Here is a 12,189-nt window from a genome sequence, read left to right on the forward strand (position 1 = left end):
AGCCGTGAATCTAGGAGGACTCCCAAGTTGCGAGCCCTATCTACGGGGGGTAATAATTAGTTCTTACCATTATCAAAATTCTCAGTAACAATTGTGGCTGTGTGCATTCATAGAGACGAGGGAGGAACCCTTACAGAGGCGGACGAGGGAGACGAGGGAGGAACCCTTACAGGGGCGGGCTGAGGAGTTTAGTCATCATCTGGCGGACAAAATCGCTCAGATCCGGACCGGTTTGGACTCTGACTGGGCAGAGTCTGACGTGGAGGAATCGAGCGGTCTTGAGCATGTTATCTGGACTGAGTTTGACCCTGTTTCCCCCGATGACGTGGACAGGATCATGAGGAGGCTGAGCTCCACCACTTGTTTACTGGACCCGTGCCCCTCCTGGCTGGTCTATGCGGCCCGGGAGGAGACACGAGACTGGTTCCAGGCAGTAATAATTGCTTCCCTGAAAGAGGGTATCTTTCCCGCTGCCTTGAAGGAGGCGGTGGTGAGACCCCTCCTCAAGAAGCCTGCCCTGGACCCGGCTGTTTTAAATAACTACCGTCCGGTCTCCAACCTTCGCTTCTTGGCAAAGGTTGTTGAGAGTGTGGTGGCGCATCAGCTTCCTCTGTTCCTGGAGGAATCTGATTATCTGGACCCATACCAATCGGGTTTCAGGCCTGGGTACAGCACAGAGACGGCATTGGTCGCACTGGTGAATGATCTCTGGCGGGCTCGGGACAGGGGATGTTCCTCTGTCCTAGTCCTTTTAGACCTCTCAGCAGCTTTCGATACCATCGACCATGGTATCCTACTGCGGCGTTTCAGGGGGTTGGGAGTGGGAGGCACTGTTTTACGGTGGTTCTCCTCCTACCTCCTGGGCCGCTTGCAGTCGGTGTTGACGGGAGGGCAGAGGTCTGCCCCGAGGTCTCTTGTTTGTGGAGTCCCTCAGGGGTCGGTCCTCTCTCCCCTCCTGTTCAACATCTACATGAAACCGCTGGGTGAACTCATTCGTGGTTTCGGGGTGGGGTATCACCAGTACGCTGATGATACCCAACTTTTTCTTTCCACCCTGAACCAACCCAGTGATGCCCTCGACGTGATGTCTCATTGCCTGGAGGCGGTCCGGGTTTGGATGGGGAGAAACAGGCTTCGCCTCAATCCTGCCAAGACTGAGTGGCTGTACATACCGGCATCTCGGGTTAGCCAGATTGTTCCAACATTAATGATGGGGGGGTGAGGTGTTACCCCCCATTGATAGGGCTCGCACCTTGGGCGTCCTCTTGGATTCACGGCTCAATTTTGAGGACCATATAGGAGCCGTGACCAGGGGGGCTTTTGCCCAGCTTCGTCTGGTGCACCAGTTGCGGCCCTATCTGGACCGAGATGCCCTACGCACAGTCACCCATGCGCTCGTGACCTCCCGGTTAGACTACTGCAACGCTCTCTACATGGAGCTGTCCTTGAGGACCACTCGGAGGCTTCAACTGGTACAGAATGCAGCCGCGCAAGTTGTTATGGGTGTTTCCTGATACTCCCGTGTAACACCTCTTCTCCGTGAGCTGCATTGTCTTCTGGTTGCCCTCCGGGTGAGATTCAAGGTGCTGGTAATGACCTATAAAGCCCTAAATGGCTTGGGTCCGGATTATCTAAGGGAACACCTGCTGCCGGCATCAACTTCCCATCATCCTGTGCGCTCCCACAGGGAGGGCCTTCTCAGGCTACCGCCGGTTAAGGAATGCCGGTGGGTTATTCCTAGGGGAAGGGTGTTCTCTGTGGGTGTGCCGGCCCTATGGAACCAACTTCCCATAGAACTCAGGACTGCCCCCGACCTTCGCTCATTTCGCCGGGACTTGAAAACCTGGTTCTTCGAGCTGTTTGGCCCAGACTGAGGGATTTTAATTTAATTTAATTTAATTGGGTTTTAGTTTAACTTCAGGGACTGTAATTTAATCAATAGTTTTAATTGATTTTAATTTTGTATACTATGTATTTTAATTTTCCCTGTAAACCACCCTGAGTCCTACGGGAATAGGGCGGTATATAAATTTAAATAATAAATAAATAAATATTTTTCTTTCTTTTTTCATCTTTTTTTCTTTCTTTTTTGCACTTTTTTATTTCTTTCTTTCTCTTTTTCTTTGCTGCTCTATTTAATTTTATTAGTTCTTACCATTATCAAAATTCTCAGTAACAATTGTGGCTGTGTGCATTCATAGGTAGAGCTTATAGTTTCAGTGACATAAATTGAAAGTAATGAAACTGTGCAATGCTTTGTAAGAAACTTTGGAAAATATAGAAGTATGAAAACAATACCTTTGTGAAACTCTGCCTTCATATTCTAACATGTTCCAAAGCACCTCTTTCAAATCAAATCTGAAGCATTTTTGAGAGGCCTAGAATGGAGTCAGTATTGCAACTGGTCCCAGTCGATTTACGCATATTAACTCTTGTTAATTCCTTGTGCATCATGTAGTTATGAAGGCATCACTGTTGTAAGGAATGGTGGAACACATGGAAATATTTCAGTTTCCTGGATTATAACTCGTAATAGCACAGATCCTTCACCTGTGACAACAGATCTCACTCCAGACTCAGGGGTGTTACATTTTGCTCAAGGGCAGTTATTGGCATCCCTCCATCTGAATATCACTGATGATGATATCCCTGAAGAAGCAGAGCCATATTTGCTTCAAATTTTAGATGATACAATACAAGGAGGGGCAGAAGTGAGTGACCCAGCTGAGGTAAGTCTACATTTATTTTTCTAAAAAGCTGCAAGCACTGAGACGGTGTTTAGGGAAAAATAATGCTAAGATGTACCCAAGAATAGCCATCTTATTTTTAATCTATAAAATGATATTTACTAGAATAATATTGCAAGGATTATAAGTTGTTGTGTGCTTTCCTGTACTAGAGAAATTTTGATTGTGAGAAAGAAATGCTTTCTACTATGAGAGAATCCTATTTTTGGAAACTTATCAAAAATGATAGGGACAATAGAGTAGAATAGAATATATGGAATGTTAGATTTTTATGTAAACTGCATAGGAATGCTTAATGCTAAGATGTATAGTAGCTACTTCTCAATATCTGCAAAAGTTTGCCTGCCTGCTAAAAAATTCTTGCTTTTAGTAACATAGTGTTAAGTGGTTTCTTGCTTTTAGACAATATCTAAATGCCTTTGGCTTGTGAGCAGAACATTTAAGAGTATAGTGATAAAGATATATCCTTAAGGTTTACATTTAAAACCCTTCTTGGTGGTATGGCTACTTATGTTGAAATGCTATTAGTAGCTCATTTCTAGCCAAATGTTGAAATGTGGGAGAGCTCTGGATTTATGTCAATGTCTCTCATGTGCCTTCATATTAAATTATGTGCTAATGACAGTCATAATTAGAACAGCAAATGTTGAGTTCTTAAACTTTATTATCATGAGAGCTAAAATATCAGTTAGAATCATATAAATGATGAGAAAATATAATTGGGATTGAATTAGAAATTTGCTTTTAACAAGAATTTTGTTTGTCCGTCTTGTAGCTTTTGTTTTACATTCAGGACAGTGATGATGTTTATGGTGTAATTCAGTTCTGTCACTTGGAGCATCAGAGGATAGAGAGCAGCCCAGATGGACGTTTTTTGTCCCTTAGCTTTGCAAGGCAAAGGGGAACTGTGGGAGACGTGAAGCTGTTTTATATTAACATGTATATTCCTTCTGGACCTGTGGATTCTGAACGAGCTAAAGAAGGTGTTTTAAACACTTCCAGAAGAAGTATTCTTTACTTTCCAGAAGGAAAACCTAATGACACCATTAAAGTACCAATAAGAAATGATGCATTTCTTCAAAATGGAGCCCATTTCTTAATACAGGTATATAAACTGTGTGCATAAAACTTACAAATAGTTTGTGATGCATAATATTATGTCACAACTGTTCAAAGAGATGTATCAGCAGTGCCATGATTTGCTATTCAAATAATCTGTATGTTCCTAACATCCAATCAATTACTATTTTTTAAAACTTATCATATGAGAAAGAAATAATGACTTGCACTTCCCAATGCACAACTTTCCTGAAAATCAATTTCTGTGGCACTTATGTTTAGATAAAACTCGTCAGTTGATGAGTGGGGAAAATTATGTGTGGGATTCAAAGCAAGTAAATTTGAAGAAAATGGGAAGGGATTGAAAAAGTGAGAAATATTTTTTTTTATTATTAACACAACAATATTTTGAATGGATTATTTTTTGATATATCTCAAGAGTTGTGAAAACGTTATGGTCTTGTATATATGTCAGGACTCTTCTTGATTTCCAAGTATTATAGCCAGACTGTGGTGCACAGAGAGATGGGAAGTAAAGAAAAAGTTCCAGGTTTTCTTTATCAGTGAAGAAGGCACTTCCACACAGCTCCATTTCTATTTCTCTGTCTCATCAAAGTGTATGAAAGCCAGCCATAGAATTGTCTTTACTCCTGTAAAATTTGGAAGGCTGAGAACAAGCAGCAGCGTAACTGATCGATGCTTCCTCTCACTTAGGAATAGTGTAAAAATTACCTTCCAGTCAGCATCCTGCCTTACAGGCTAAAGAGAAAAGAGAAAGAAAAAATCAAACACCTGGAATACTGCATTCAGTTTTGGTCACCACATGGCAAAAAAGATGTTGAGACTTGGGAAAAAGTGTAAAGAAGAGCAACTAAGATGATTAAAGGCCTGGAGACTAAAACATATGAAGAACAGTTGCAGGATTTGGGCATGGCCAGTCTAGAAAAAAAGGTCTACGAGTGACATGTTGGCAGGATTCCAATATTTGAGAGGCTGCCACAAGAAAGAGGGGGTCAAAGAACCAGAAGGCAAGAAAACTAATCGAGGAGAGAAGCAACCTGGAATTAAAGGGAAACCTCCTAACAGTGAGGGCAATTAACCAGTGGAACAGCTTGTCTTCAGACATTATGGGAGCTTCATCACTAGAGGTTTTTAAGAAGAGACTGGACAGTCACTTGTCTAAAATAGTATAGGGTCTCCTGCTTGAGCAGTGGACTGGACTAGAAGACCTCCAAGGTCCCTTCCAGCTCTACTGTATTCTGTTTGATATGTCATCAAGTTGTTGTCAACTTATGGCAACCATATAAATAGGTTTTCTCCATGATGATCTATCCTTAACCTAGTGCTTCAGCTCTTCCAGCAGGTCCCATATCACCATTGTAACTGAGTCTGTCCACCTTGTTGCTGATCATCCTCTTCTTTTTCCTTCTGTATTTCCCAGCATGAGAGCCTTCTCCAGAGAGCTACGTCCTTACATACAATAATATGTTCCAAAAAAGATAATTAGAGCCTGGTCATTTGCGCCTTGAGTGAGAATTTTTGGTTCATGATCCATATGTTTCTTTTCTTGTCTACCTATAGTATTTTCAGGATTCTATGACAGCAAAATTCAAAAGTCTTAATATTTTTTCTATCTTGCTTCTTCATAGTACAACTTTAACTTCCATTGAATGTCATAGGGAATACCATGGCTTGCATGAGTCTGATCTTTGTAGGTATGCAGGTAGTACTCCATTTTATGACCATTCATTTAAGAATGCTTTACAGCCCATAAAGCACTTCTAATCATCACAAAACTATCATTGTGGGTCAGATTATTGTAATCTAGCTGCTTGGCAACCTGTTCAAATTTATGACTGTTGCTAAGTGTTTGGCAATCCTGTGATTACCATCTGCAATGACCACTTTTCTCAATTACCAAGATGACGGACCCAATTGTGATCATAAATCAAGGACTACCTAAATATACATCACAGCATTTGACATGATTGATACAGTCAAAGGCTTTTCTATAGGCAGTGAAGCACATAGTGACTTCTTTTGTATATTATTTAGCTTTCTCAATTATCTAAGAAGCATCTACTCCTGGATCATATTCTAATTTCCAGGCTTACTTCTATGTTATATTTACTTATTTATACGTCACTACATGGATACAACCAGATTTTTTACTTGGCAAAAAGGTAGACGTGATTGGCTATTTCTTTCTTTTAAGATTGCACATGGTCCCCAATTTTCTATTTAGCCATTTATGGTTATAAGCTTTTTTTTATTGGTCCCTCCATCTCAATGGTACTTAATTTTTACACTGGTTAATTTTTTTTAATCCAAAAAATGTTGTCTGCTATTCTTAGATAATTTTTTAGATGACTTCCTATTTCTCTGTTTCTTTGTCAATGTAGCTGATTCAATATTAAATTTGTGCTACTTGTACAAATATAGTGATCATGCTGTTAAAAATCTTTAATTCTGACAAGGATATTAACGTGTCTGTTATAATTAAGGTAAAAGCTTGACTGTTTTCATTTTTGGATCACAAAACCTTTTTTTAATGTATTGAATATTGATATACTGTATTTTCTGGCGTATAAGACGACTGGGCGTATAAGACGACTCCCCAACTTTTGAGATGATTTTCAAGATTTTTCGTCTTATACGCCGGAAAATCAGTGAGCCCGGGAAGGCACGCCCTCCCCTCTCACTGTGGAGGAAGCAGGGCAGGCTGGCGTCTGGCGGGAGCCGGCAGGGCAGTCCTGCGCACGCGCGCGTTCCCCAGCTGTTAAGGAGCACTCCTTAGCAGCCGGGGAGTGCGTGCGTGCGCAGGACTGCCCTGCCGGCTCCCATCCAACGTTCTTCCCTCTTGAGGCAGCATCGCTCCCCTGCTCCTAAGGAGTCCTCGGGGATGCTGCCTCAAGAGGGAAGGACTGCCCTGCCGGCTCCTGCCCGACGGCTCCGCTGATGCTGCTTCAAGAGGGAAGAGCATGAGGTGCCTGCCATGGCTCTTGAGGCAGCATCCCCAAGGACTACTTAGGAGCCGGGGAGCGATGCTGCCTCAAGAGGGAAGAGCGTCGGGCAGGAGCCGGCAGGGCATTCCTGCGCACGCGCGCACTCCCCAGCTGCTAAGAAGTGCTCCTTAACAGCTGCGCAGCGTGCGCGTGTGCAGGACTGCCCTGCCGGCTCCCGCCAGACGCCAGCCTGCCCTGCTTTCTTCACAGTGAGAGGGGAGGGCATGCCTTCCCGGGCTCACTGATTTTCCGGCGTATAAGATGACTGGGCGTATAAGACGACCCCCCCAACTTTTGAGGTGATTTTCATGGGTTAAAAAGTCATCTTATATGCCGGAAAATACGGTAGCAAAAAGTAAAGCTCCAGTCTAATAAGGCATACTAATAAGTAACAGCTAGAATCTATTGCATGTCTATTAATAACAGAAAATTTTAAAATCTTTTTCTTATTTCAGCTTGAAAAAGTTGAATTAGTGAATATTATTCCTCGAATTCCTTCTATAAGTCCTCGATTAGGTGAAATTAAAAATGTATCGTTAAGAATTACACCTGATATAGCAAATGGAGAAATTGGCTTTATCAGCAACCTTCCAATAATTTTACTTGAGCCAGAAGATTCTCTTTTTGCAGTAGTAAGTCAATCTTTCTATACCTTGCTCTTATAAATTAAGCAAAGTATTCAGAAAAAATAGCACATATTTTAATGCAGGAATGTTTTGTAACACGTATATGAAATATTTCTAATGTAATCATAGCCCTGAAATGAATGATTATTTTAGCAACTCTAAATCCCTGACGGGGGATTATGGGTTTTAATTTGTCGTTTTAGATTTGTATTACTGTTCTTAACTGGGCATGGGTTTAATCTTTTTTAATTTTTGTATTGTCTTTTTTATATATGCCCTGTGAACCGCCCTGAGTCCCTACCAAGGAGAAGGGCGGTATACAAATTAAATAAAACTTGAAACTTGAAACTAAATCATACTTCTAAACTGAAGTTTAGAATTCATTTGTTCTTGACTATGAAAAGTCTTGTCAGCATTTAAAATTGTGAGTTTTGTAGATATAATAAAAATTGTACTTTTTTACTACAGCTAAAATCAAGCACCACAACTTTTTTTTTCTTATAATTTCATGGTGATAATCAAGCTGACATTGTTTAAAGAACTACTTTATCAATTACTTTTATTTTTCATTATGCACAAAAATGTTGCAGGATAAATAAACTGAGGACAAATATGTACATATGTCCTCAGTTTCAGAAATACGCTGTAAAATTTTAGAACTCTTACAGCTTGGAAAATCAAGGTTTGCAAAGGTTACAAGTTTGGTATTTGTTCTAGAGCTCCATTCCTTTGCATCGAGATGGGACAGATGGACAAGCCACTGTATTCTGGAGCCTTACACCTACAGGCCTCAATACAAAAGCTGTGACTATTGATGACGTATGGCCTTTTTCTGGTTCAGTTCTGTTTTTATCTGGACAAAGTGACACAGCAATCAACATTACTATTCAAGCGGATGACATACCTGAAATGAATGAGACCCTAACTTTATCATTAGACAGGTACTCTCTGATAATTGGAAAAAAAAACCAAATTAACATAATGCTTTCTCCCGATGCAGTAGTATAAAAGTCTAATATAAAACTTAACCATAATATAATAGATGATACGTATTTAAACTGTAATTTTAGGCATACTAACTTGGCATTCAGTCCAGAAAGCACAATGGGATTCACAAGAGTGGCATCTAGGCCACCTGACTATTAGCTGATCACAATTTAATTCTTTTCTTGGAGAGGATATGTTCAGGTACAATTTGACAGCATCTTTTACTAAATTATTTGCTGTTTTTACATTTCTGCAGAGTAAATTTAAGCATTTTATCTGATTAATCTTTCTTTTACTTCACACTTAAACTGAACCTACATAGTTTAATAATTTATAGATATATAAATTAACAATATTACCTAATTATGTTATTGTACTTTGAACTATATTTTATCGTTTATCTGATTTTGTAGAAACATACAGTTTTACTTATAACTCAGTAATTTTACTCTGGTCTTTGACTAAAATAAAGTTTTTTGTTTTTTTCTTTTACTTTATGTCTAATTTGTTTATAAAGTGGCCATCAAAAAATATCTGATTTGAACTTTTTTTAATTGAAATGGTAAAAAAGCAAAGTTTCAGTCAGATGTCCTCTCAGTCATGCCTGATTCTGGGATAATCTTGAAAATGAAAACGAACTGTGCTAATATCATAAAAATAAAGATAATTATTGGGTTGTTAAGTTTTAGCAGAAATGACATTGATAGACACTGTTAACTAAAGATACATGTCATTAAGTTTTTAGCTCAAGTATAGTATAGCTTTTAGCTTGATATCATATAGCACAAACTGCCAGCCCGTGGGCTGGTTGCATCAAGTGGAGGCCGTGCCCACTCCAGTTCCAGCAATGCAAAAAAAGTCGTGATACATCGGGACACGTCACGTGACACGACGAGTTTGACATCTGTGATATAGCATAAGTTAATTTCATAAGAGGGAAGCATGATGTAAATGTATATATTGCTTTGCTTTTACCTAGAATCTACATCTCCAAAACTATATTTGCCATATGCAGTTGTTCCACTTATCTTTATGTTCTTGCTTCTATATTATGAATGTGTAATGATTATGTCATCTATAAAGATGATATATTCCATATTTCTAAAATGCTTGCTCATCTTCCTTCTCCCAGATGAATCCTTACTTTTCTGTGTTTTCTCAACTGTTGTATTTGTAAAAGTTTTCCTAGTGTAGTGAGAACTCACATTTCTATGAAAGAATTCTAAACCACAGAAATAGAGATTGCAATTTATAATTAATCAAGGGAACTGTTGTCTTAGAATTTTAAGGGAAGGATTAAAAGTTTTATTTCATTTCAGATTTTTTTAGGAAAAAAAATCATTCTTTGTTCAGTTCTAACTTTTTGTTTTTAGATGAAATTATTACAAGCTTGGAAATGTTTTTTCTCATTTGTATTATTCTTATCATTAGTTTATTAATACACCCACATACACCCATTAATACAATGTTAGACAAAGGCAACCTCTGTCCTTCGTTAGCTTGCACAATTACTAGGACTGTTTAGTAGATTGACAGGTGCTGGAGGCAATACACTTACACACAAAACAGACTTTTTTAGTCTGATCCAAAGCACTGAGTACTTACAAGTAGTCCTGAATGAAAATGGACTCAACTGTTGGGCTTCTATTCCTGAACACTGTACTAGGGCAGCCAGCAACTAACTCTTTGAGCAATGCTGTAATGAAGGGCTTAAAGAGTCCTTGACATCCCAATTGGTCATGGGGTCATCTGAATTACAAGTGCAAATTCCTGAACCTCTTGCTAGCATTGCTGGAACAAGGATTCCCATAAATAAACAGTAGGTCTCTGAAAAGTGCTGTATTATAATCTTTCATTTGATTTCCACCATCTAAAGAACTCTCATACAAAGAACTTGGCCAACAGTGGTTTTATTTCTGTCCCCCATTTCTTTCTCTCCACATTGACAGGGTAGAGACAGAAAGGTTTGTCGTGTACTTTGGGTAAGTGCCGCAAGCTGTGTCTTTCTTTTCAGTGAACTAGCTTTTTTGTTTCGGAAGTGGTTGGTCTGGACAGGAATCTCCTTTGGTTTTTGTTTCTGCCTTGCAAGCCTTCTCAGGGAAAGCATGCTGTTTAGTGCCCCTTAGTAACATGTCTTGGTGGATTGAAAACATTTTTGGGAGGAGGGGGGATTCTAACAACAACAATAATGGTTACGAATGCATGGCTTGATGTTTGAAGATAGTCCAGAACAGTAGATGGCTTGAAAAACCTGTACCCCAAATCTCTTTTCACTGAGCTGTAGGAACCAAGTACAAAAAAAGGATTATTTACAGAAGCCTTTAATCAAATCATACTTTTTCATTGCAGCAATTGAATCATGTATGGCACAATTCAATGAATGCTGTTTATTTAGAAGCAAAATGGCTGCATTCAGTATGACTCATCCTTAGATAAAAGTGTATAGGTTGCACACTTAGAAAAGGAACCCGCACACATTAGTACAATAGGCTTTTAAAACAGACTACTGTTACATGTAAATTGTAGTTTTTATGCAATCTGGCATATAATTAGGAACCTGAAGTAATATTTAACTAGATTTAAATTAAATACTTGTACACAAAAGTCCTGGCAGTGAAGCAATTAAACTTAGTTCTATTTGCCAGGCTGCTTTACTGAACTGGAAACAGTCAGTGGTTAAATAAATTTTCTCTTTGGAGTGTCCACAGATTAAGAACAAGTCAAGATAGCAACTGTAATTGTCTGCCTAAAGCTTCACCTGTTTTTTTTAATGTGTGTTGTACACATGGACTTCTCTGTTTTGCTATGTAATGTGCAATCTGTTTTCTAAAATCCAAATAATCCTCAGAGAGGATTCTTTATGTGATAATGGAATACTGAGAAACATTTTAATTGATTACTGTAAGTATTAGCAGACTGTTTGCTGAAAAATTACACTGTCAGTGTAAAAGAGATTTTTTTTCCTTAGGCAATGTTTGCATACCTTTGGTAGAGAAACAGTTTTACCTACTTCCTGAATGAAGCCAGTTCAGGACAAGCCTTTTTTGAGTGGGATGGGGGAGGACAAAAATCCCAGTTGGCAGTGGTGGCGTACAGAACCCCTAATGCTTTATAATTACAGTGACCATATTATAAATAACAATCCTTCACTTTAGAAGGTTCTCCTTTATATTTATTAATTTTTCAAAAACTCACTTTTGTCCTTCATTTTGGTCATTTAACTTTTACTATGTAAAAAGTACCATTTAATGCACACTTTTTCACATTCATGAACTGAATTTTTTAAACTAAATTTATACATACTATTTGATTTTATATACTTTTTATTAGAATACAATTTTTGGTTTTGCTCTTGAATTTTCCATTGTAAAGCATTATGCTATGAATATACACATTCCTATATTTCTTATGAATATCTTTTGGATTTTTCAGGTTTGTCCTTTATTTTTTTCCAAAAATATATGGTCACTATATTTATACTTTACCATAGGCGTTGGTCCATTTAATTGCAAGCAATCTGCATATTCCATATGCATTCAATTTTTTTCTTCAGTGTGAATGTGGAAAATCAAATCCTGAAATCTGGATATACTAGTCGCAAATTGATCATTCCAGAAAATGATGACCCTGGAGGAGTGTTTGAGTTTGCTTCATCTTCCAGAGGTCCCTACAGGATAAAGGTAAATATTCATATTTGAATTTGAAGAGAGCCATATCCTATGTCAATACTGATCTTTTGCATTCCATTTTTGAAAAAAAATAATA

General features: G+C 38.8%; 1 protein-coding gene across 1 annotated transcript in view; it reads left to right on the forward strand.

Moving 5' to 3' along the window:
- Positions 1-12,189, forward strand: part of ADGRV1 (adhesion G protein-coupled receptor V1) — a gene marked incomplete at its 5' end in the record, with an annotated part of 265,197 nt that overhangs the window by 12,519 nt on the left and 240,489 nt on the right. The window contains 5 exons of the mRNA XM_081318856.1: positions 2,459-2,729; positions 3,523-3,852; positions 7,267-7,443; positions 8,155-8,378; positions 11,978-12,104. Of these exons, the coding sequence (XP_081174982.1) occupies positions 2,459-2,729; positions 3,523-3,852; positions 7,267-7,443; positions 8,155-8,378; positions 11,978-12,104 (1,129 nt within the window). The remainder of the gene's footprint in view (positions 1-2,458; positions 2,730-3,522; positions 3,853-7,266; positions 7,444-8,154; positions 8,379-11,977; positions 12,105-12,189) is intronic.

The sequence above is a fragment of the Vipera berus genome (genome assembly GCF_964194415.1).
Source record: "Vipera berus genome assembly, chromosome: 2".
Taxonomy (NCBI): domain Eukaryota; kingdom Metazoa; phylum Chordata; class Lepidosauria; order Squamata; family Viperidae; genus Vipera; species Vipera berus.